The sequence below is a fragment of the Gordionus sp. m RMFG-2023 genome, chromosome 3 (assembly GCF_954871325.1).
Source record: "Gordionus sp. m RMFG-2023 chromosome 3, tfGorSpeb1-WG-v2, whole genome shotgun sequence".
In the NCBI taxonomy this organism is placed as follows: Eukaryota; Metazoa; Nematomorpha; class Gordioida; order Chordodea; family Parachordodidae; genus Gordionus; species Gordionus sp. m RMFG-2023.
This window is the reverse complement of record NC_088777.1, coordinates 10056915-10082910: the sequence shown is the minus strand read 5'-3', so window position 1 is coordinate 10082910 and position 25996 is coordinate 10056915. Positions and strand designations below refer to the sequence as shown.

At 28.9% G+C, this 25996-nt stretch overlaps 2 protein-coding genes and 1 long non-coding RNA gene across 6 annotated transcripts; 1 reads left to right on the top strand and 2 right to left on the bottom strand.

Annotated features, from left to right (window-relative positions):
- The first annotated feature begins 9 nt into the window (after positions 1-9).
- Positions 10-25978, top strand: LOC135925962 (uncharacterized). 4 transcript variants are annotated; one of them, XM_065461564.1, is made up of 8 exons: positions 10-162; positions 2451-2781; positions 3542-3700; positions 13512-13579; positions 14640-14692; positions 14885-17443; positions 24657-24832; positions 25037-25978. In XM_065461564.1, exons 4-8 carry the CDS (start codon positions 13557-13559, stop codon positions 25340-25342), a joined length of 3117 nt encoding a protein of 1038 aa, XP_065317636.1. In that variant the 5' UTR covers positions 10-162; positions 2451-2781; positions 3542-3700; positions 13512-13556; the 3' UTR covers positions 25343-25978. The 4 variants fall into 4 exon arrangements, with proteins under 4 accessions (XP_065317636.1, XP_065317638.1, XP_065317640.1 ...); XM_065461566.1 differs by lacking the exon at positions 3542-3700; XM_065461568.1 differs by lacking the exon at positions 2451-2781 and having other exon boundaries at positions 68-162.
- On the bottom strand, positions 843-3682 carry LOC135925964 (uncharacterized). The gene is made up of 6 exons (XM_065461572.1): positions 3524-3682; positions 2953-3028; positions 2445-2708; positions 1877-2137; positions 1344-1383; positions 843-932 (listed from the first exon to the last, which is right to left on the bottom strand). The coding sequence occupies exons 1-6, from the start codon at positions 3598-3600 to the stop codon at positions 883-885; spliced, it is 768 nt and encodes a 255-aa protein (XP_065317644.1). The 5' UTR covers positions 3601-3682; the 3' UTR covers positions 843-882.
- Positions 4026-4760, bottom strand: LOC135927708 (uncharacterized). The gene is made up of 3 exons (XR_010572158.1): positions 4675-4760; positions 4208-4308; positions 4026-4131 (listed from the first exon to the last, which is right to left on the bottom strand). It is a non-coding gene; the product is annotated as an uncharacterized LOC135927708 (long non-coding RNA).
- Positions 25979-25996: the final 18 nt, after the last annotated feature.

The window sequence follows — 25996 nt, the reverse complement described above, 5'->3', positions numbered from 1 at the left end:
TTATATTTAGTCAATCATTATTGCGTATATTAATTATTATATGCCAATATGTAGTAATTTATCAATAAAATTATTAATATTAGTTATAGTCGTCCGATCATATTACATTCTTTTAGGATAAATTTATTAGTTTTTTCTCATAGACTAATATAGAGTATTACGGTAAGAAAAAATTGATTTATTAAGAAATGATATTAGTATATATATATATATTGTAAATAAGGGAATCATCGGTCACTTGATAGCGTTATATATTTTTTTTGAATAATAAATAAACATGGCTTTCCTCTCTGTAAAGCCATAAATAAGGGCAAACTATTCTGCCTTGTGTTGGCTCGTCTTTTTTTTAAAAAACGTATTCATTTTGAATTAGGGCGCCTTATTTGAAAGAGAGAACAGAACATGTATATTGAATGAATATTATGTTATTTATATATATTTTTCTGTTACAAATAAGCAGTAAATTCTAAATAACCTCTTTCTTTTTAGTCTGTTTAGAGTAAGCTATATAGAAAGCTAATTAGACGACTGTTTATAAATAATGCTAACCAGAACACCGACTTATGTCTTCTAATTGATTAATACTTTTTTTGCCTTAATGATCAGCCTACGTATATCATTTACAAGAAGGTTTCTACAAACTCTTTAAAAATATTTTTGATCTCTGAAGTACAAATAAGATTTATTTTAGCAAATTTTGCCCAAAATTCTATTTTTTTTGTGTTTTTTATGTATCAAAAAAAAATATTTTCATGATTTAAAATCATAAATTTAAAAAAAAATATATATTTTTTTGTTGATCTTTAAAATATTATTAACGAAAACGTTTTTAATTGATGCCAGGGGGGGAAAAATTTTCGAGAATGAAATTTATTATCCAATCTACTTCTTCCACCATTTTTTTGATTCTTTTTTCTTTTTTTTTTCTTTTTCTTTTAAGTACAAAATAAGATTTATGATAAAATTTATCAGTTATGTAATATTGTATGGTAAGTTTTTTTAAGGAATAACGCCTTATCCTTCGCAAAGTATCCCGAAATCCTCACACAAAGTATACCGAATCCCTCACTTTTATATTACCTATAGCTAACGATATTACAGTATTTGTCACGAATTATTTCTCTATTTATATTTTAATAAAATATAAATCAAGACGCTTATTTCATAAGTTCACAGTAAAAAGTACTGTGAACTTGTAAAGATAGACACTTATACATGCCAGAATACATTTCCATTAAAATCAGATTGTTAAAATTTTAAAAATTCACTCAAATCATTTAAATCCACACTTTGAGGATTTCGGGGATTAGTCGTTATTTATATAGCAAATTAGGAAAGAATACCTTTAGGAGCGGGTGCTGTCTCGGCTTCATAAACGTAGTCCTTTTGATATAAAGATAAAATTTACAAAACGAATGAACACTGAAAGCTCTAGGAGCATCCAGCAATAATTTGACTGAAATCAATTAGAGGTCTGCAATTAGCAATTTTTTTTTAGCTCGATTGGAATTTATTTTTTTCCTGGCCTGGCCAAATTTATACCTGGCCCGTTTCCAATTTTTTACTAAGGTTGCCCAAACGGTTTTTCAAATACAAGGCCTAACCCGTAATATATGTAGTTGAATACCAAAATAAACAAATTTCTAATATTGAGGAGTGATTAAATTAAAAGGGTTATTATTTCCATCAAATCCAGCCAAATAATTTTTTTGCCCTCCATGGGCCTGGCATTGCAGACCTCGTAAGTCAATCAAGGTTTTTTTAAAAAAAAAAAGATTATGGTTATTCAAATCTCATAAGATGTAGATTATATTCTGATATAGAAAATTGTAGGTTGCGAAGATTATTTTTTACCGATTAAAAAAGACTTATTTACCTTTTCATAAGCACCAGGAGACCCTCCTCCGTAATATGGTGATTCCGCCTTCTCATTTTTGAAGTATTCGATTATGTATTCTTTATTGATTTTTTGATCCTTTCCTTTTTTGTTCGTTCTTGATTTATGCTGGCTCAATTTTATGGTCTTATCTGGTTGAACTTTCTTGATTGCAACCTTTGCTAAATCCCCTTTCCTGTCGAGTATGTGCATGAGATCATCGAATCTTTCCGCGTTATGTTTTAGATCACGAGTGGAATTCTGTTTATTTTATTACCCCACAGTAATATAGTATAATATGTTATGCAGTTCAAGAAAATTTAATCATGATAAGTTATTTTATTATTATTATAAAGTTTTTTTTTATTTTGCAAGAACTATAAAGTGTCAGGGTCGTGCTTAATTTTTTAAAGTCATTCTCAAAATTTAGCATTAAGAAATGGTTAAAAATTTTTTAACTAATAAGTAATATGTCTGTAGTTTATCCTAAGAATATAAGAACAATTTTACTTCTTTAAAACCGGTATTTTTACTTAGAAAACAATAATCCAGCAAATGTATTAATAACCTTTAGGTCATTTAAAGCTCCCATCAGCTCAGCATTATCTCCCATAGATTGCATACCATCACCTAAATTACCAAAATGACTGCCGCCTAAATTTCCATAATTTGTTGAGCCATCGATCCTAGATGACAAAGGTATGAGAGGCCCCTCTTGAAACTTCTTAAAAAGATCCAGGCAATACATCATTATCGTCCTAGGGGTGACGCATGGATACCTCTGCTGCAGATTGCACACGTTGGAAACGATTTCCCTTTGAATGTCTTCTTTCTACAATTTTTGTTACAAAATAATTATCAAAACATGACCCTTACCCTCACAGCTTTTATAAATTTTCAGCGAAGTATATAAAAAATATAATATAGAATAATTTGCATTCATTTTTGTATATTTAGTCGCAATACGCGCTAACTGTAAATTCAGGGTTATGCTTGTTTAATTTATAATAATTATAAAAGCAAACAATCTTTTTCAGATTTGTCCTTATAGTTTAGAATTTAAAATAAATGTTTACATTTGTCACGCGGTTTGAATTTACAGATACTTGAATATCTTGGCGAAATTTTCCACTTCTTCTGGCCTCTTGTAGACTATATATATTTTTTAAATATGTATTTTTTTTTATAAATTACTGAAATAAAGGATGGGTATCAAGCCCACCATATTAGAAATCTGCAATACCCGGCCCATTCTTGGATTGGGAACTGACCGGACTTGCAAAAAGTAGAGATGCCCGACACGCTTAATAGAGAATAGAAAAAAATATTCTAAAGCCTAATTTCGTTAAAATAATATATTTTTATTTTGCTGATAATTTTGACCTGCTACCATGATAATTCATTGATAAATACGATTTACTTTTCCTACATCTTGTGTTTATTTTTATTGTCATAATAAGAAAATCTTGAAATAGAAATCCTCATATCAATAATGGTTATTTTTTTGGAAATAACGGTAAAATGAAAACGGTTGAAATTAATCGGGAGAGTAAAAACTAAATTCTAAACGAGTTGGGTCAGGCCTGAAAATTTTGTTAATTAGTAAACCTCTAATTCGTATACAAAATAATGTATATATTTTTTTACTTAATGTACAAAATGTAGGCTAATTCTACGACATTTCTAAGGGTAAGATCGGTGTGGTACATGAGACATCTTCTCATGGTAATCAATATTTCGGCCACTATATCGCTCTTAACGTTCGCAATATTCACCTCTGCCAAACAATCTCTAGCTATACTATTTATGTCTAAAATAGAATAAGTCCGTTTTTAATTATTAAATAGTTTCATAAATAATATTTGTGGACACGAATTTGTTGGTTCAATAGAATTTTTTCCTTTAAAAAAGGAAGAAGTATTGTATATTGTTAAAACTAATGATGCAAAATTCCCAGCCAATTTTTAAAATGGCTAACTCAATATTTAGTAGATATTGTCTAAGCCTCGAGATTTCTTCAATAGATGAAAAAATCTTCAAGCTTGAGTAATATTTCTCTGGATAAATTTAGAGATTTTTAAAATTTTACATCACTAGTTTAGACCTTAATATATTAATTTCTTAAAAAAAATACCTTTATTATTGCCCTGAGCAGTTTTAAAAAGCTGCTTGGCTTCATACAAAATTTCGCTTCTAGGAACGTTGGGATTCGATATATACAAGGAAAGTATATGCCTCACGCAATTCTCAAATTCCTATTTTTAAAAAAATAAATAATTTTATTAATACAATAATTTTTAAAAAAAAGTTTTAAACTTAAAAATGCATTACCGAAAGAGGGTCAACTTTCTTATACACAAATTTGCCCTTCTCTTTGAGTCTTTGTTGTAAGCTATTAAACACTGCAGAATTATTTTCCGATTTTAATATTCCTTGTTGACAATTCAATTGATAATAATGTAAATATAAATAATTTTATAATAAGAGTGAATAATGAGTAAAAGTTTAAACTAGTGTTGTTAAACGGCTTGATTTGATCCGATTTTTAAAAACAGCTAACTCACTATGTTAGCCAGAAAAATATTATCTAAGCCATGAGAATTCCCCCAATAGACGTTCAAACACTTGTGCCAACTATGAGTAAAATCTTCAAGATTGCCTAATATTTTTCTGGATATACAATTGAGTTAGCCGTTTTTAAAAATCGGCTCAAATCGAGCCGTTTAACAACACTAGTTGAAACGATAGTTTAAAAAAAAATCAAAATCAATAAATTGATAAAATATATTTATTTCAACCATGCTTGGAGTCGATTCCATCTTTGCTTTGACTAAATTCGATCACACCTTCGAAATATGTTTTGCTCTTAGCTAAAATTTCATCTCTAATTTATAATTAATATTTTAAAAAAAGTTTAGAGTGAAAATTATATAAATTATGATATAAATCAAAAAAAAAATTTTTTTTTAATAAAAATTACACTGAATAAACGTTGGATTTATTATGAATCAAATTAATCAAATGAATCAATAATTTTGCTAAATCCTCATTGTAGAAATTTCCCGTTGACAATGTATTATCTTGTGATTGCCCTCCTCCAGGGAATATGGGCAGTCCCAGATTGGCGATTGAGTTATTTAAGGGGTATGCTAATATATATTGAATATAAAAATAATCATTTTTTTTAAAATATATATAGGAATAAATTTAATAGTATTAGGAGATATCGTTTAATGATTTGATTTTATGTGATAAATTCCGATTGTTTCCTATTTATCATACAAAATATTGCCTTCTCAACCAACGGCTTCAGGTGGTGAGAGCAGCGTCTACATGAGCGGGAGGGGTAGGAACAGTTTGCATCATATGAGAGGGGGGAAGGGTAGGGGGTAGGGGGTGCTTTAATAAGGGTAGGATAAATTTTTTGGGGGGTTATCTATTAAATTTTGAGATGAAATAGGACAAAATTATTGCTTTAATAGTAATACAATTCATCGACCAAATTTATATATTGCAAATAATCATACACATTGTTTTCCAAATAAAACTTGCTGCTATCCGTTTAAATGTAATTTAAAAGGTTTAGATATATCAGCAAGCTCATAATGCCATAATAATTAATTCATTGTAAATAATGGAGGTTTTAAAAGAATTTATTATCTAAAAAATAAATTCTTTATATTCACAAAATATCGATAGTTGGTAGTAGAGATTGATTAATTTAAGTTATACTTTATAAATTCTCTGAAAAGAGTATCAATAAATTAAAAGGGTAAAAATAATAATAGGAAAACACCGCCGCCGAAGGCGGTAGTATTTTTTTAGGGGGGTAGGCAAGGATTTTTGAAGGGGGTTTGCATCCAGTGAAAATCCTGTCATGTAGACGCTGGGTGAGAGGTTAAGATTTAATAAGTAAAATTATCAGGGAGGTTTTTTAGATTTTTAAATCCCCTTCGACCTCATGAGGGGTGAAAGTCGCTGTTCTCAGCGCATACTAATTATAAGCCTTAAAATTAGAAATATTTAATATTTTGGAATCAATTTATAATTGATAATAAATACAATTATCTTAACTCACCGTTTGGATAAATTTGTGTGGCATAAAGGGATTGAGGAAATCTTGGATTATACATTGCTAAAATAGTTAGATAAAGTAAATATAAATTATGAAATAATATAACCCCCCCCCCCCCCTAAGTAATAAAATCACTTACAAGGGACATAAGTTGAAGGAAATCTTTCATAACTGGGGTTCAACCTGATAAAAATATAAAATTTGATATAAATAAATAATGATTGACTAAACTCTAAATCTATTTAAAATTGATTTTTTAATCAAAAAACCAATTGTTAGAAGGAACGTTGGCGATCTGAGAATCATTACACGCTGCGCAATTGTTATTGTTATTCATATTAGAAATTAAATCTTTAGGCAGACCACAGGTGTTGCATTTGTAAGGCATTTGATGATTTAGACCTACTGTTTCGCCACTAGATAAGGGTCTGTTGCAGCTTGGGCATAATTGATTAGGGTAATATGAGCACATGTTCTCGTTGATAGTCGGTAATAGATAACCAGTCTTGTTGAATGAATTGGACATATGTTTCTTGGTGATGGTAGTTTTGTAAGTTACTGGAACGGATATTTGGTTTTGGTATCGCGAGTTCGCGAAAGAATAATTATTAGCCAACATGGGGGACTGTCTCAATCTGTCTAAGGAATTAAATCCTTGTGATAACCCTTCAGTAAATGGCAATGTCTGCTTACAAGTCGGACATTGAGCGGGGGTACAGTGTAAAGAAGGAGTCTTTTTGATGAATTGTGAATTAAAATTTTGAGGTAATAGCACTCCACAAGTGGGACAAGATTTTATGGCTTGGATTTGAGCCTTGAAAGAAGGATATATAGTAGGATATTTGGATAAAGAAGTCAATGAACCATATGAAGGATTTAAAGAGGAAGCAGGTGTATATGGTACCATGCAAGTGGGGCACACTTTTGACATATTGGTGTCTGACTTTGATCTTAAGTTACTTTGATTGTAGAATGAGGTATTCAAGGGCATAAGAGATTGACTATGATAATTAAGAGGAGCCATAGTTTGTTTTCTGATAGGAAGATTTTGTGGCTGGGAAAAAATAATTTGTGGGATCATAGTTGGCGGCAAAGGAGTTAATAAAAATGGCAATCTAGTAAAATTTAAAGATGGGGAATTTATTTTATTATTCAAAATACCTACAATTTGAGGCATTTGAGTGGAAGGCGGAGCTAGATTATAAGGTACCGTGTATCTTAATTGTTGAGGTAAAACTATCGGGTAATTTATGCTTTTATTCAATGAGAAAGGAGACACCATTTTCAATGGTGGAAGATAACTTGGTTTCAGTCGAACATTCTTGGTGGAAGATACTATAGCGGGTGCTGTGTTACCGGTATTAACGTAATCGCCCATCATATTAGGAGAATGTATAATATTTGTGAGTCGTTTATTAATCGAAGTGTTACCATTAATTGATGCAATGTTTTGCTTGGTATTCAAAGAGTGATGGCATAAAGGACATTTCATGATAGATAGTTTGGCTGGTGATTGCACACCACTAGTTTTTTCTACCCGGGGAAATGTAATGTATTGCGAGTTTTTTGGTGAATTCATCATTAGGGAAGCCCCTTGATTCTTAATGTTAAGACTTTGTTGTTGTGGTAGCGTTTTCATTTTGATCGGTATGTTAGAGTTAAACGAATCTCTCTGAATTTCAGAAATAATCTGGGAATTGCTTATTTTATTGAAGGGACCATGGTGATCCCCATTGAAGCCTACGAGAGCTTTGCTTCCGATAAAGTTTTGAACGTCAGTCAAATTATCCATCAATTCTTTGATATTTTTATTGGTCGTATGAGTCGATCCGGAATCCCCTCCAATTTCACGGGGTGGAGAATTACAGGTATCGACAGTGCATACCGAATTTCTATCGCACATTGGACATTTAAGCATGGAAACTGCGAAATTCCGCTTCATAGCATTTGACAAGTTGCTGAACTTCCCCTTGCCAATCATATCGCATGAATGCTTATCTTGCAATTGTTTTATATCCATTAAAGTGGAAAATATGGAATCATAGGTATGAGCTAGTTGGGAACCTGTTCCCAAAACATTTTTATTTCTTAGCTCTTCCAACAATATTTTGAGAGCGGAACCGCATATTAGGCATTTGGTTCCTTGTTTATTATCAATATTTAGAGATAAATTCTTCGTGACTATTGTGTCTCCCGTGCAGGTTGGGCTGGTAGAATAGGGATCAATTGTAATCTTATTTACTTCCGCGTTAATTTTATTCATTTTTTCCGCGAGAAGATAATCCTTGTTCAGATAATAATCGGAGTATTCCTCACTTCCATCATCCGGACTCGCCTCCATTGTTTGGGCATTTTTAACCTTTACGTTATTGTAAGGTCCTCCATTTTGTGTTTGGCCTGCGTTTCCGATTTGGGGGTTGACCATTGGGTTCTGTTGAACATCTTTTACTAATTTATCCTTCAGTATGCGACTTATACATTTTTTACAAACATATCCTATTAATGAACCTCCTCCTAGGCCTGTCGGTTTAGCCATGTATGGTTCGTTTGACATGGTACTTTTTGAAAACTTGTAACTAATTTATATGCATGAATTTTAGTATAAATAAAAATAATTAACTATAAACCATATATATATCAAAGGGGGGGGGGGGGTGGTTGGGATTAATAAATTTGGGTTTTTTTTAGCAAATTAAAACATTAATCATTTTAAAATAAGGTATTTTTCAAAATTAAAAAAAAGGCGCGCTTATAAATTTTTAGGTTTTTAAAATAATTTTGCTAAAAACACCCGGATCTATGAAGCCATAGCTCTGAATTTGCGAAATCCATACCATATATAATACATAATTGCACAAAACTTTTAATGGTTACCTAGAGGATTTTAAAAAAAATGTCGCAGGAATTTATTTCAAAGCACATTCTTTAGCGAGGCACCCCTCAAATTCATAAAAACAACACGATGAATTTAAAATATGTTTTATTTTTTTTTTAAAAAAATAATATTTAATTTTTACTTTTCAATTATTTTGTCTCTTTGTTAATGTTTTCGGTTATTATTTGAAAATGGTCTTCTGGTGATGGATAATCACATTATGGATTCAATTAAAGAGGTCATAACCATTAAACAAAATAAAAAAACTAAAATGTTTTTTTTGCGGAGGAAAGAGTTTTAACATTAATAAAAAGGAAAATTAAAGTATAACTGAAAAATTAACATTAACGAAATCATAAATGATAATAAAGGAAAAAAAAAATAATTAAAAAAAAGGGTGAAAGAAAAAAAAAACTAAATAAAAATTTTATAAAACTAAAAAGTTTTTTTAAAAAAAAATATAATTACATTAGTTTAGAGATTGTTGTAAAACGCTAAAATAAATTTTTTTAAAAAAACGTAATATCAGTTTGCGTTTTTCGTCTTTCAATTATTCCATCATATTCTTAATATTTATTTATAATATAGCATCATCGTTCTGATATTTAATTTATTGCCTTCTTCCTTTAAAAAAAACGTAATAAGTTTATTGAAAAGTGATATTATCTGAAAAAAAATTGAATGACTTTAAGAATTATTAATACTAATTATACTTCCTATATGTCTAAAAGCATAAACGTTTGAGTCAGATAATTTTAAAAGAAACCAAACATTGAGTGTTATAAAGTAACTTTTCCAAATATTTTTTAAGCTAATTCCGAACATTTGTACATGGAAACTTTTTTTTATATTGTCATTTATTAATATTAATTCCGATTACAGATAATTTATAATTTTTTTCAAAAGTGACTTGTTATTTCAAATTTTTTTATAAAGATTGTAAAGCAATTCAAAATATTCTAAAGACATTTACTTTGGCCAATGTCAGGAATTGATGGCATATCTATTTATTGATATTTGTAAAATTGAATGTTTGACATTTAGAAGATAAAAAAAACATCGTTGAATCTAAATAGAAAAAAGGATAATAGATTGAATAATGAAGGGTATGAAGATTGAAACAAAAATGTTATAATATATGTTTTCCTTTATTTATCTCCATTAATTATAAAATAATAAATTATATAGTAAAATATATTAAATTAACATTATAAGAAGATTATATTAAAAAAATTAAAGCTAAACTAGAAATTAAAAAAGAATTGTTTCCAAAAATTGTAAAGAGTGATTTATATCCACAAATCTTTCCTTTAAAATTGACATCTTCTAAATATCCTCATTTACATAGACTATAATATGAAATTAAGTAGTATCCTAATAATTCTTCTAATTCGCATAAGAAAATATTTATATCGCAATATTTTGAATATAATTTTCAAAATGATATATATATATATATGACACTCAAAACTATATTTACTGAAACGCTAGAACACTTAAATAAAGACGTAGTAGCCTATCTCGTTAATTTTTTTTAAAAAAGATTATGAACTTGAATTATACGGGACGCGATATATATTATGAAAAGCCATAAAAAAATTAGAGATCATGGTTCTTAATAATCTACAGCGCCTCTTCCTTCCTTTTTTAAAGCCTTATCGTTTTTAAAACTATATTTACTGAAACGCTAGAACACTTAAATAAAGACGTAGTAGCCTATCTCGTTAATTTTTTTAAAAAAAGATTATGAACTTGAATTATACGGGACGCGATATATATTATGAAAAGCCATAAAAAATTAGATAAGATCGTGGTTCTTATTCTTATTTATCACCTCAAAACAAAACAAAAATTGGGTGTACAGCAAAGGCATTATATTTTACTCTAATTTTACCACATCGATAAAATGTTACTGATGTCAAAATAAATTATAACAAATTTACGGAAAACCTAGACTTTTATAAGATAATTTTTTTAAAAAAAAAATATAATTCATTCTCATTAAAAATTGAAATGTAAAAGAATAAAGAAGATGTCGCTAAATATTTATCAGTATAATTCAGTATTTATCATCAACCATTCTCTATTTATAAAGTGTTGAGCGAAGGTCTCTAAAACAAAAAATAATAGAATAATATTTTTTTTTTTACTATGTAAAATAGAGAAGTTCTGATAAAATAATAAAACATAATAAATGCAACACTGTTGTCAGAAATTAAGGGAATACCTCAAAAAAAAATAAACCTAAAACGTTCAGACTAGGATGCTCGCTAACACAACACACCTGCCACCTTTGCAACCTACCCGTACAACCAAATGCAAGACACGGCCTAAACTGCTCCCGTAGCCAAGGTCGCCACCTCCGGCATAAAGCAATAAATAAAATCATCCATAATGCTCTCAATAAAGCTAAAATTCCTAACATTCTAGAACCTACAAACCTCTCTCTACAAGATGACCTCAGACCTGACGGTCTAACCTGCATCCCTTAGTCCAATGGGAAATCCCCAATCTGGGACGCTACCTGTGTCTCTTCCTTTCCCTCATCAATTAATTCAAATCCTCTTACTAATGGCGAAAATAAAAAAATCAATAAATACTCAATATTAAATAATTTTATTTTTCAACCCATAGTCATCTCAACTAATGGTAATTTCTCCCAATCAACATATTCTTTTTTAAAAAACGAAAAACGCGAGTCAACCTTCCTAAAACAAAAAATACAATTAGAAATTTTTAAACATAATTATACATGTTTTTTAGGTACTTTTTTACTATAAGCTCTTTTTAGAGCCATCGATATTTTTAAAATTTACACTCATTTTTAATATATGACTTGTTATATTAGATATATTTTATTATTGTAATTTAAAAATTATATCATTTTAATAAAAGCAATTATTAAAAATAAAAAAAAAAAAAATTTGAAAACTATGATCTTGAATATAACTCAGCTAAAGTTTTTTAAAAAAGAAGCTTAACATTTTAGGCGATTAGTTAAATTATTTTATAATTGCAAAACATCAAAAATTAGTAATAATCAATAATTAAGCAATTAAACATTTATAAACTATTCAGATTCTGGATTCTGAATAAATAATTTCGGTTGTCTTTTTAACAGTAAGGTTGGCCAATATTTTTGTTGCTAAAAATATTTTAATATGTTGAAATTGACCAAATGGGATAAGAGGAATGACCAGAAATAAAATGGAGGCCATAAATTATTTTTTTTAAAAAGTAACCTAACTTCAGCACATTATTTAGTGCATTACTATTAGATTTAGACCAAAATCAATTAAGGAAAATAGTTTGAACATAATTAATCCGCGTAGACAATGGGTGGCAAAAAAAGTAAACCTGAGAAAAAGGCAAATAAAATTCGGTAAATTACCATGTTATCTATATAAAAAAATGTATATATAATATGCTATTAGAGACGACTAACATTATATATTTTTATAAATTTACCTGAAACAATTTTTTATTTTATAAGCGCCCGCCAATATTTAACAATTTTCAATAAGAAAAACCTTTTTTAATTAAGAAATTGATTTTTAAAAAAATTTGACTAAATTAAGATAAAATACTTTTTAAATTATATTTCTGGCTAGAGCCCCTTTAAATGATAAAAAAAAATTTTCCTATAATGTTTAGAGGGCTTATATCTCGTAACAAAAAATAATTGAACTTCTTTCTTCTTCAAACATAAAAGAAAGTAAAAATATTTGCTAATAATAAAATATTTTTTATTGATAATAATTATATTTTTAATGTTATAATTAAATTCATTTTAGCTTAAATATATATATCAATCATTTTAATTAATTATACAAATATTAATATCTAATTTTTTTTTTTTAAAAAAAACATCAATTTTAATACAAAAAAAAAGTAATTATAAAAATTAAACGGAATGAAGTGTGTACTTAGTGTTGTTAAACGGCTCATTTTGAGTCGATTTTTAAAAACGGCTAATTCAATTCCAGAAAAATATTATGCAAGCCTGAAGATTTTGCTCATATGAGGAACAACAGTTTAGACATATACTATCGAAATCTCGAGGCTTAGGCAATATTTTTCTGGCTAAATATTGAGTTAGCCATTTTAAAAAATCGGCTCAAAACGAGCCCGTATAACAAGACTAGTGAGTATAGAAGAGCTCCTTGGAAAGTAGAGTGTCATCGAAGCTAATGTTAGTTTGCTTTGATGATAACTATGACCAGCCTGTCTAAGGAATATTAATTTTAAAAAATATTAGTAAAATATTATAGACTAATTGGATCTTGAAAGCATGATGGAAGTTTCTGTTTAAATAAATGACAAAGGAGTGAAGATTAAAATTTTAGGGAATATTATTATCTCATTCCTTTATTAATTATAAAAATTCATTTTTATTTCATTCGGATTGAAGGGATATATATATAGTAATTTTCTTAAATTTTAGAAATAATATATCAAAAACAAAGTGGCCTCAAGCTAATTTATTTTGAGAAATCAAATTTTTTTTTAAAATATAATAAAATATTATAATTTTTTTTAAAAAATAAATATTGAATTTTGAATTTTTATATAATTAAGTCATGGGGATAAAAAACAAAAAATTTATTTTAATTAATTCCAAAACCAAGAGAAGAGTTTCTGAAAATCGAATGGGAATAAATATTTTAATTCATATTTTATTATAGGAAGAATCAAATAACAAATCACAAATCGAAGAATAAATAACCACAATGTCATCTCACATTAATACAGGGTGAAAATCTTATATATTTTAACATTATATTTGATAATTATAAAGGGATCATTCTCAATTTATTCCCATTTTTAAAAGTCAATATATACTTGTTTTATATAATTCTCTTTTTCTAAATTCCTTGATATGATAAGCTTAAGGATTATAATCCAATTCAAGAAAAAATTGCCTAAAACAGCTGATATATTTTAACTATTCGTTTAATGACCCGTCATAACCCTAACACATAGCTCTCTAACCTTTAATCCCTACTCCTTACTTTCTATAACTTATGGGGCACATAATTATCTTCTTTTTCTCTTTTTCTTACCTATATTTCTTGTTCTTATTTTTACTTCATAATTTTCTATTATTTTCCTTTTTAAGTATTCTATATATTCTTTTTCCAGAGCTACAGTTTTTTGAAAGCCAATTCTGGTCTACAGACATGTTCTCAGCGGGTCTGGATCATAATTTTATTATGATTATTACCTAAGCTGGGTTCGGACCTTTGCAAAATGATTAAAATTAATTTCCCCTTAGTAGGCTTCTTTTGTAAATTCATTTCTATCTTAATCAAATCTTTTAATTGAATTTATTTCCTAGATCGGGCCCTTTAGGGAGGGGGTGAGGGTAGGAGGAGTTAGGGGTAGGGGCAATATATTCTTTAAACTATAGTAGGTGTAGAACTTGCTCAAACCACTGAAAAAATAGGTTAAGTGTCGGGTTCTATACAAATCATTAATATTTTATTTTATTTAAATCATTTGTAACGTTACAATTTTTTTAGTTTTTTAGGTTAAAATATATGATTATTCATTTTTACAAATCGAAAATTATATTTATTGAATAGTTGATTTAAAAAAAATCATTTATCTATTTGAATTGATAATTCTGATTTCTTTATAAAATTTCGAATGAAAAACCGAATTTGCAATTTTATATTTATCTTTAACCCCATGCCAATCTTTACGATAAATTTATTTTAACTATTAGGAAACAATCCCGCAAAAATTTTAAAAAAAATTTAAACAATTTTATAAATATTTGGAACTAAAGTTACTCTAAACATAAAACGCAGGTATTCCAGTGATAGGGATTCGCATGAAGCTTTGGAAGACGCCCATATAGCAGGTTAAAATTTATAAAAAATATATATTAAGAGAGTGATTTGAATTTCAAATATTAAGTGCTAGGAAAATAATGTATTTCAAAATATCCAGAAGTAATGAGAATTATTATTCAATTTATTTTAGAAAAGCTTAATTTAAAAAAATAGTCAGGAATGGAAGCATTATTAATTAACTCATGAATCCTATTAATTAGATAATGGAGCAGCGGTCAATCTTTCAAAGGATCCATCGAATAATAATCGACTTCATGGTTATGGTAAAATGTCTAATGATAAGAATAATAACATGGCTGATGATGTAATGCCCAACGATGACGATCACAATATTGATAAAAATAATGTTATTCATTATGATACCAACGATTCTGAAAGGCCGAAACCCAAAGATCTAGTTCATAATATTCCCCTAGAAAAAAAGGAAGTAAGTAAAGAAGATAGAATATCTGGGGTTCATGAGAATGCACCAGATGTTTCCAAAAGTGCCATAGCATCTTTGATACTAGGCTCTTTAGCGACTAGCCTAAATCTGGCTAGCAAACTTATGACCACTTCAGTAGGAGTGGTCCAAAAAAACATAGATTACCATAGGAAGGACGCTTCTAATTATGGGCACATACAAAGGTCAAAGAAATGGTGGGAATTCGTGCTTCTATTTTCTATTCTCACTGGCATAGAAGTTATACACGCCGTTGAAGCAATATATGTTAACCCCATGCTGCTCGCTATAGGAATACCAGCAACCTATGCCACAATGATATGGAGTTTCAGTCCAGTGCTAGGTTTAATCTCCGTACCTCTTTTAGGTTCACTCTCGGACAAATGTCGATGCACTATGGGCCGACGTCGTCCTTTCATAATTTTTTTTAGCGTGGGTATGATATTTGGCTTGATATTATTAGGATTCGGCCCTAATTTCAGCGTTTTGCTAGGCGATACGGAACTCAAAAATTCCAAAGATAGCTCGTTATACGCTGCCACTTCTCCAATACCGATGATGACAACACGGTCACCCTTAGTTGAAGGTAATATGAATATAACAAACATCCTAAATTCGCCCCTTTTAGCTTTGACAAAGACTCAACCTAGTAACAATGCTTCGGGCACTACAATGATCCCATATATTACTAATCTTACTGTAGTTCGAAACAAATCACCGTATCCGACTATAACTACCAGTGGGGCTATTATATTGCAAAGTGGCAACGAAGATATATCCTCTAACGAACCGTCGTACAAATATTTATTAATATTCATATGCGTAGGCGTAATAATAATGGATTACTCGGCGGATTCTGGCAGCTCTCCAGCCTTATCATATATGTTAGATATTACTCTCTCAGAACAACACACATTGGGACTCACCCTAGGTACTACCATGACAGGGACTGGTGGTCTATTAGGGTATTTGATTGGGTCTTTAGATTGGGAAAAATTATGGCCGAGTAAAGTGCTCAGAAATCAATTTCAAATCGTGTTCATAATAGCGCTGGGAATATTTATTATCACGGCTTTTCTAACTCTCACTAGTTTTAAGGAAATGCCATTATACTATGTTAAGGTTGACAAAGCTGAGTATGCGGAGAGAATGTCTATATCTCGTTCTTTGTATTATGCTAGTGATAGAAGTCACAAAAGAAAATATGGGCCACCTAGAATGCTATCACGCTCCTTTTGCCTGACCGATATGCATTACATGGATAATAAGTTACCTCACTATAAATCCAGCGAGCTCGCAGATTCCAGCAAGGATGGTGTTAATTTGAAGAAATTGTTTAAGTATCAGGATTTTCGCTTGAGTCTCCCCGATCTTGGATTCAAACCAAAAGACAACAAGAAATTTAATATGAGAATTGCACATAAAAAGAATAATTCAAACAAAAATATTACCACTTTAAATAATCTGCAAATTCCCACTGAAATTAATAAAAATGCAATTAATGGATCAACAATTATAGCTGACGAATTTATACACAACTTAAGTAAAACAACAAGCGAGTCTAAATCTCCCACGAGAAAAATTCACAATAACAATAGTAAAGTAGTATCTTTGTTACCACAAATAACATTAACTAGTGACGGAGGACAGGAATTACCGACAATTTTAGAAAACGATGAAATTGGCATCGATAAAAAAAGCCTTGATAAGGAGTCCAACTCGAAAATCTCCAGGAATAAAAAACCCAAACTATCTATCACCGGGGTCTTAACGAAATCGAAATTTCAAGATTTTATAATAGACAAGGGAATTGAGAAAATTAAATCCAACGATTCCCATCCTAATAAAGACGATCTTGACAATTTAGTAAAAGATAAGAGCTTGCATGATGAGAACAACCAAAATCTTCTTTCCGTTCAACATCCACCTCTACCTCTTAGCCTATCTCCAGTGGACAGTTGGGAAATATCGGCTTCTTTGCCCATGCAAAAAGAGGAGAATCTAGACTCGAGTGATACGGAAGACGAAGAGATGACCCTCAAGGAATACGTAATATCGATAGTGAAGCTGCCCAGACAAATGGCTATTCTATGCCTTACCCATTTGTTCTGCTGGATGGCTTTCCTATGTTTCGCGTCATACTTTTCAGATTTCGTAGGGCAAAGCGTTTTCAAAGGCTCTCCCACCGCTAGCCCTGGAAGTAACGAAAATCTTCTATACGAAATGGGTATACGATATGCTTGTATTTCTATGTTTTTGTACGCTCTTACCTGTATACTTTACTCCACCAGGATCAAAAGATTCGCCTCGAGAATCGGTTATTTTTGAAATTTTATGATTTTTAATTAGATTTTTATTTTTCATAATATTTGGTGCAATCTAACTAATACAAATAAGTTTTTCCCCCGATATAGTATGGAAATGAATTACTTTTACTGTTAAGGCTTTGTCATAAATGTTTGTTAGAACATTTTATCTACCAATAATAAATAGTTTTATACCCGTTGAATATATTCATATAAGAAAATTTCCCAAAATAATATAAACCTGGAAAACGTTTATGCACCTCTTACTAAAATTATATTTAAAAAGTTATAATAGAAAGATAATGTTTGATAGTAACGTAGTTATATATGTATTCCCATGCATTGAAACCATATATATTTGCAAAACTTTCATATTATTTAGTAAAATATACCTTAAAAATATTTATTTTTTTTCTATTAAATATTAAAATTGTTTCCTTTTCTCAGAATTTTTTTAAGATTTTACAAAAATAATGAATTATCTATGGTTCTAATTTCATTTGAAATGTTTTTTAATCTTGAGTTTTTCAGAACAGAATGCAAATAACCTTTTAGATAAAAAGCTACTAAAACTTCTTAGACCTGCAAATTTAGCTAGTTTGTATACCTACAATAAGTACATCCGGCGAAAGAAGAAGAGAAGAGAAGAGAAGAGGAAGAGAGAGAGAAGAGAAGAGAGAGAGAAGAGAAGAGAAGAGAAGAGAAGAGAAGAGAAGAGAAAGAGAAAGAAAGAAAGCCTCTTTATACCCCATTAATTAATCCAAACAAAATAATATTATTCGCGAAAATCTAGAATTATCTGACTCTGACCCGAGTAAAACCTAAATTTTCTTAATCGAGTTCGGAGGTCGAGTTGGAACTAAGTCCTCATTTATAGTAAACGCGTTTGGTTCAAGAGGTTCGTTATTTACAAAATCAAGCCAATAAATAAGTACAATTTATAATTGTGGAGCATTATGATGATAAAATTCAAGAAACAGATGTTGCGACGTGTATTTCAAAAATTATTAATATTAGCTTTAAAGGACGCACCGTAAACATAACGCGTTTACTACAAATTAGGCCTGAGAGTACCTAAATAAATTATATAAAAAAAATGCAATACATTGAAATGATAAATTAAATTCATTTTTTTACAATATGCGGAGATGCCGGTCAATCCTGAGGTACCGAATAATTCGGCAGGCCAATGAACGCTGATATAAAAAATTAAAAAAATTCTCTCCGAGCGAAGCTTCGACGTACAGGTCTAAATGTAATTAAATTATACCAGGGCTTTGGATGAGGTGATTTATTTATTAATAACCTTAAAAACAAAGACCATTAAATGGTATATTAAAATGTGTTTGAAAAGTATCAACAAAATTTATGTAAGATTAAAAATTTACAAAAAAAATGTTTCTCCTGTTTAAAAATATGGATATAGAATAAATACTATAGGTAATACTCAGCCGATGATTTGTAGGAAAATATTATATTTATTAAGATTTGTATTCTCTCTTGAGTCTTCTAAAATTCGTATTCTTTAACCATTATAAATAATTATTGTAAAAGTTTGTAAAAAAAAAATCATGTTTTAAATTAGGTGTTTTTAAAGAATAAGAATAGTAAATTATTCATTTTGTTGGAATTCGAATTATTTAATTTGAATAAAACGAATAATTCTACAAATTATTTCAATAATTTGTTTATTCGATTAATTATTTGAATAATTTGCTTATTCGGGCAATTTGTTCAAAATTTGTTTGATTCGAATCGAATTATTTGTGTAGTATTCGTTTTAAATCGAATTATTCGAATAGTTTGAACGTATAATTTGATCGAATATTCTAACTATTATAGTCATTAAAATGAATGTAACCAGTTACTTTTGAAATAATGTGACTAGTTACCTTTTTTAAAATACACTAGTTTTAATATATGGTGCTATTTCAGATATAAATTTCTTGCCAAATTCATTAGAATGAAAAATATTTTTAAAATATTTATACCCGCTCATCAGGCATGTTATTTACTTTAAATATTTCTTATTCATTCTTAAAATTTTACATGCCCTCCCGTTTATCGCCAATTTTCATGCACCCCGAAATATAATTAGATCAGTTCATCTAAAAGGTACTCTTGAATCCATTTTAAATATCAAATTCTCATCACTCACTTAGATGCAAGCCGTCCTTCCACCAATGCTAGGTGGTATATGTCTCCTTTCCCTCCATATCCTTAACCGTTTCAACTTTTTTATCCTCAGTTGCTAAATATCGACACATACTTGAAGACATGAATACTCTCGATATACATCATATGGCAGCTTTAGACTACTGGAGCAAAAATGCTCTAAGCAGCTCATATTCAAATTCGATAAGGCAAAATTTGTTATTGATATAGTATTCGTCGAATACATACACTTAAAAGCTATTAAAATGAAATCTCCATTGATTTTTCTCAACCTAAACCCAACCCCAAGTATACAGAATGACAATAATAGGACTCTTTTGCCAAATCAAATAATTCCAGCCTAAGCCATATGCCAGCTAGGTTACGAATGGTTAGAAGAAACAATACCTAAAATTTAGGCTTGTTATTAATCCACGAAGAACTTAGAATAGCTATCGGTCTTTAATTAGGCTGCAAAATCGTAACATCGACATCATGTGTCCTCTGTGAAACTCATATCGATAGCCTGAGCCAACACCCTTTACACTGTCTTTTTCAAAAGGCAGATTATTCAGGTACTATGCCATCAATTCGATCAAATATTGAGATTCACAAATATTCCCTCTACAACCGTCTGGCCTCAGCCCTATCATACCAGACCTAATGGGATGACCTTAGAGTCCCCTGGAATCAATGTATGCCCCTCATTGGCGTACGCAGCCGGGGGGGGCAGTGAGACAAATCCACCCCTCCCAAAGCCAAAAAATGTATTTTATTATATTTATTCATATCTCGTTCTTTTTAAATTTTTATATTATTACCTTTTTCATTTACTAATTTATTTTATCAATTAATTTCATTTTCAAGTTTTCCTTGGCGTAATATTTATCTATTATTTTTAAATTTCCCGGTATTATATTTTTTCACCATTTTCAAATTTCTAGTCATGGATATTAGACTTTTTTTAAAAAACACTGAATACAGTGAAAATCATACCAAAAGCAAAAAAGTATAGTATAATAAAAATATTTTTAGCAATTAAAACCCCTCCCATAATAGCAATTAATGAAAGAATTGTTGAAAGAATGATTGAGAGTCAGGATATAGAGCCATCTAAAGGTTAGTTATTCTAAAAATACATTTGGGCAGTTTTATAATAACTTAGCTGGTATTATTTAATAAATAATAGATACCTATGTAAATATTTTATTTAATAATAGATTTATATTCCACCCCTCAATTTTCAATATCCCCAAACTTTACGAAAGTTAAAATTTCAAAATAGCTATTTTACTAGATGGTTATGGCTAGCATACTCCATCCGAGACAGTGGAGCTTATTGCAAGATATGTGTCCTGTTTGGACCACGATATGCTGGCAGAAATCTAGTTAAGCATAACACTCTTGTTAAGACACCTTTTAACAAATACAAAGATGCGGGGTAAATTTTTGACAATCATCAGAAAACAAATTATCACAAAAGCTGTAAACTGATGATTTCGTCAAAAGAATCAATTCAAAGGGGGGATATGATTCCCATTTCATTACTTATTGATAAAAACAGGGTTAAAATTTATAAGAAAATAGATGTAAGATAAAAACTATTGAGGCTATTTTTTATTGTGGCTTGCAAGGCCTAGCAATACGTGGCCACAAGGATTCAGGAAGCTTAAATTTTAATAATAATGATAACGAAGGTAATTTTCGTGGACTTTTATAATTTAAAGCATTAGGAGATCCTGTATTAATGGAGAGCCTTAGTGGCATTAAAAATGCTACTTGAACCTTTTTCAGATGGTGATAGAAAAAAAATAAAATATTTGGCAGATTTTTATCATGAAGACGTAAATGTATCTCATTTTATTAGCTGAATGCCAACTATGGTATAAAAGATTAACTATGGTTGATATAGTCCCAAAAAATGCTATGGATGCTTCGCATCATTTCAAACTTAGATTATTTTCCCAATATATTGAAATTATTTTATATATATTAGCAACTCTTCCCATTAGTACTGCAACAAATGAGAGAACATTTTCTTCTTTAAGAAGATTAAAAACGTACCTAAGAAGTACAACTTCTGAAAGTAGATTGAATGGTCTGGCCCTTTTGAATATTCATAGGCATTTGACGCCAAGCACGGATGAGATAATTGAAAAATTAACTCAATCCCAACGAAGATTGTATTTTACATTATAAAAATATAATGTTTCTATAATATTTTTTGTGCAATCATTTTTTAATGTCTTATATATTTTTCTTTTATATAAAAAATATAATTATTCATATTTCCAACATTTAAATTTTTTATACTTTATATATAAATTTTAAAGGCTTAAAAAAATTGAAATAACTATTATGGGTTATTTATTTTATAGTCAATCATATACTGATTATATCCACTTAATATTTTATAATTCAGATTTATTTAAAGTATTTATATGCCGCCGGTTATATCCGTTTAATATTTTTTAATTCAAATTTATTTTTATATACCGGTTTATATAATTAATTTTTTATAATTCATATTAATTTAAATTGTATATTAGAAATAGTTATTAGTCCTAATAAATTTATACTTGATATTTTTAAATAACAATAATTTTATTTTAAAAAATTTTGATTATCCCCCCCCCCCCCCCCACCAAATTCCTGCGTACACGCATGATGCCCCTCGCTTGGGATTATACTTGTGTTTATCGTTTCTAAAATTATTAAAAACAATAAGGCGGTTACGATTAACCACAGCTAATCCAAAAGAGGGCTTTTACTTGACAAAGAAACAATCTATATTTGCCGATCCAATTGACCTAAATATTTTTTAAATAGTTTCCTCTTTAAATATTTTTTTAAAATGTATTTTTTATAAATATGGCATGTATATTTTCAATACTTATAAACAAAAATTTATCTTATTGTAATATTTTTTAATATTGAAATTGAAAATAAAATAAGCTAATAATTATTCTTTTAAAACATTTTTTTTTAAAATACACAATTAAACTTGTTTTAAATATTGAACGCAACTTGTATTTTATTGAAATATTTCATACACATTTAATATACCACTTAATGGCCTTTGTTTTGCTTCCTGTTCTAAATCTAAAACAAAAATCGCTAAAAATTGGGAATTTGGCTTATATCTCCTATAAAATTTTTTAAAGTAAATTTGAAATTAATATTAATAGATGCTAGGGTAGTAAACACTCTTTAAGTTGAGAATTTTAAAAAAATCGCTAAAACAAAAATCGCTGAAAATTCGGAATTTTTCTTATATCTCCTAGAAAAATTTTAAAGGAAATTTGAAATTAATATTGGTAGATGCTAAAATGTAAACACTTGTATTTAAGTCGAGTTACAAAAATGGCTAAAAATTGGGAATCTCGCTTATATCTCCTAGAAATTTTTTTTATAGTAAATTTGAAATTAATATTTTTTAAGGTATTAATAAATTAAACACCTCTATATAACTCCCTAATCAACGTTAGCCTTTTAGTTAAATAAAATCTTTAATTGTCAAAATATTAGTCTTTTTTTTTAATTTATGGAGGGGGAAAAGTAACATATATTTAAAATAATATATATATATATAATATTGGCATTTGGACGTTCTCCATTTTTAATTATTTATTACTTTCTTTTTTTTAATTAACATATTCTAACTATATTATTTTATTATTATATAAAAAAATAAAAACAAGGGGATGATATTGAAATGAGAAAATGCATTTAAATTTATTTTTTTTATAATGTGTCTCATATATAAAAATGTAAATGTATAATTTAATTATAGACCGACCTGTTATCGCTAAAAGAAATGTTAAAAATATATAGAGTTGTTATTGTTTAAAAATCAAAGATATAATTATATAAATTTTTTTTAAATTTATTATATCAATTACAATCATAAATAATATTTAAAAAAAATTTTTAACCAATGACTCTTGCCAATATAAATATATTTTAAATTATGGTTAATGGCAAAAAGTAAAACCAGAAATTTTAGAGGTGTATATTAATTATATAAATTTTAACAAAAAAGTGATGATAGCAAAAATAAAATTATATAATGAAAACGCAAAGTGCGATGGTGTGTAAATAAATTTTGTAGCAGACCTAGCCATTATTTAGGCACTATTATATAGGGGGTTTCCGTATAAATTTATTGGATGGGGGAGTGGGTTGGGTTTAAAATCTACTCCTTGCATGCAGGCTCACATTTTTTAAAATATGATTATAGGTATATAAATTTCAAGATTTGGGTAATAGATATCCAAACCTTTGAGCTCTCTATGTTCAAAATCTTTAGGCTTGAGTAATATTTTTCTGGATAAAAAATTGAGTTAGCCATTTTTAAAAACCGGCTCATTTAGGACCGTTTAGCAACACTACTAATATTGTGCATTAAATTCTCTCCATTTGCCCTAATTCTTAAACAGACAATTTACAACATGGAACATAAACTTAGCCATTATTACAATAATTTAAAATAAAGATATAATGTTAATTATATTAGTGATCTGCTAAGGGTCCCATAATTTAAACCCGATCCCATTTAGAGCATGTTTTTTTATTTGTTTCCGCCCGACCCGAAATTAAAATTATTTGTTCAATTTATTTAAATATATAAATTAATTCCTTTTCCAAAATATAGTTTTACATTTTTACACTGAACATAATGGAGTTTTTGATTATTTTAACAAACAAATGAATAATATTGGCTCTTTGTTTCTTGAAAGATTTCCCAAAATTTAAGCGTTCCATCCGGTCCCATTAAAAAAATATATTAGGCCCGACCCAACCCGAATCGATTAAAAAATAAATAGGCATGGCCCGAGCCTACTTTTGCAGATCTTTAATTTATATATCAATACAGAGCAAACCTCTTTCTCGTGATTAGCGAAGGTGCATAGAAAAATTAATTTCTGCATGGTCGCCATAAATGACTACTTTTCAAAAATGAGTTCTAAAACTAATGCCTATTATTAGTATAATGCCTTTTTGAAATTACTTGCCAACAAAAAAAATTTGCCCCCCGAAACATATTTATTCACTTTTAAAAATTATCAGGTACGAAAAGAGTGTATATTTTCGGAATTTCTTACTATTGCGTATCGATGGCCATCTTAGGATTCGCCCCGTATAAAGCAGCCGTAATGATTTTAGCGCCAGCAGCTGGCATTCTTCAAGCTTCCTTGCTCAGCATACCATTCATTTTCATTTCGCTATACCACAAAAGAGAAATAGTATACATAATGATAACTAATTTTTTTTTATAAAAATTTCCAAAAAATTAATAAAATAATTTTTGGTTGTTTATTAATATTTGCAATTAATAACATGTTTAAATATTGATTATTTACTGAGAGAAATTAGGTTCGGATTTTCTTTATAATATTCAAAATAAAATATACATCATTATTCTTTTCTTTTTTCAAAAATTTCAATAGTTCAATCCTAAACATCTGGACAAAAAAGATGAAGAAAAACATACCAACCAAACTAATTTACCACAATCTAACGGGCAAAAAAATGAAAATGTCAATCAAAAAAAGAATCCTGTATATAAAAAAAGAGGCATTGGGACCGATGTAGCTATAGTAAGTAGCATGGTCTTTTGGGCGCAACTCATAGTTTCATTGACTTTGGGACACATGATAGACGCGCTAAATACTACACTGGTCATCCCGTTTTATGGGTGCGGTCTGAGTGCTTTAGCCATTATTTGTTCGCTATGGGTAACAGATTGCAAATGAGGAAATATTTTTTTTCCATATGTAAACAGGAATAAAATCATTTTGTATTTGGTTAAAGCGGGATTGGTTTTAGTCGTTAATCCTTAATATTTCGTTTTTTATTGACTCAAACTGTTCTTCCCCAGAAACATCGTGTTTTAAAAATAATGTCAATTGGTCTGTATATTTTTTCCATCGACTTTATATCGTATTATAATGATTCATTTAATGATTCACAAAGTGTTTAAGTAATATATGCATGTAAGTGATCAATGTTATTTTTACCTTTAAATCTATTTTTTGAGCGCGTTTTTTTAAATTTAAAGAATAAAATTGCTGAAAATATATTCCCAGAATATTGTAGAAAATCTACTTATTTTTAGAAAAATTTTACCATGAACTTAAGTGTTCTAATATAATTTATACTAATTTTTCCTTAGCATTTTAAAAGATTAAAAAGTTAATAATAAATTTGTCAAAAATTTATAGGGTTGACTATACTGGAAAAAATGGCTCGCAAATCAAATTTTACCAATTAAAAAAATGCACTCAAAAAATGATTTAAAGTTTCAAAAATAACACATTTATGCTAACAAATATTATATGAATATAATTTTTTTATATATATCCCAAACAAATAATTTATTTTGAACGCATGCAGCAAATATTTTAAAA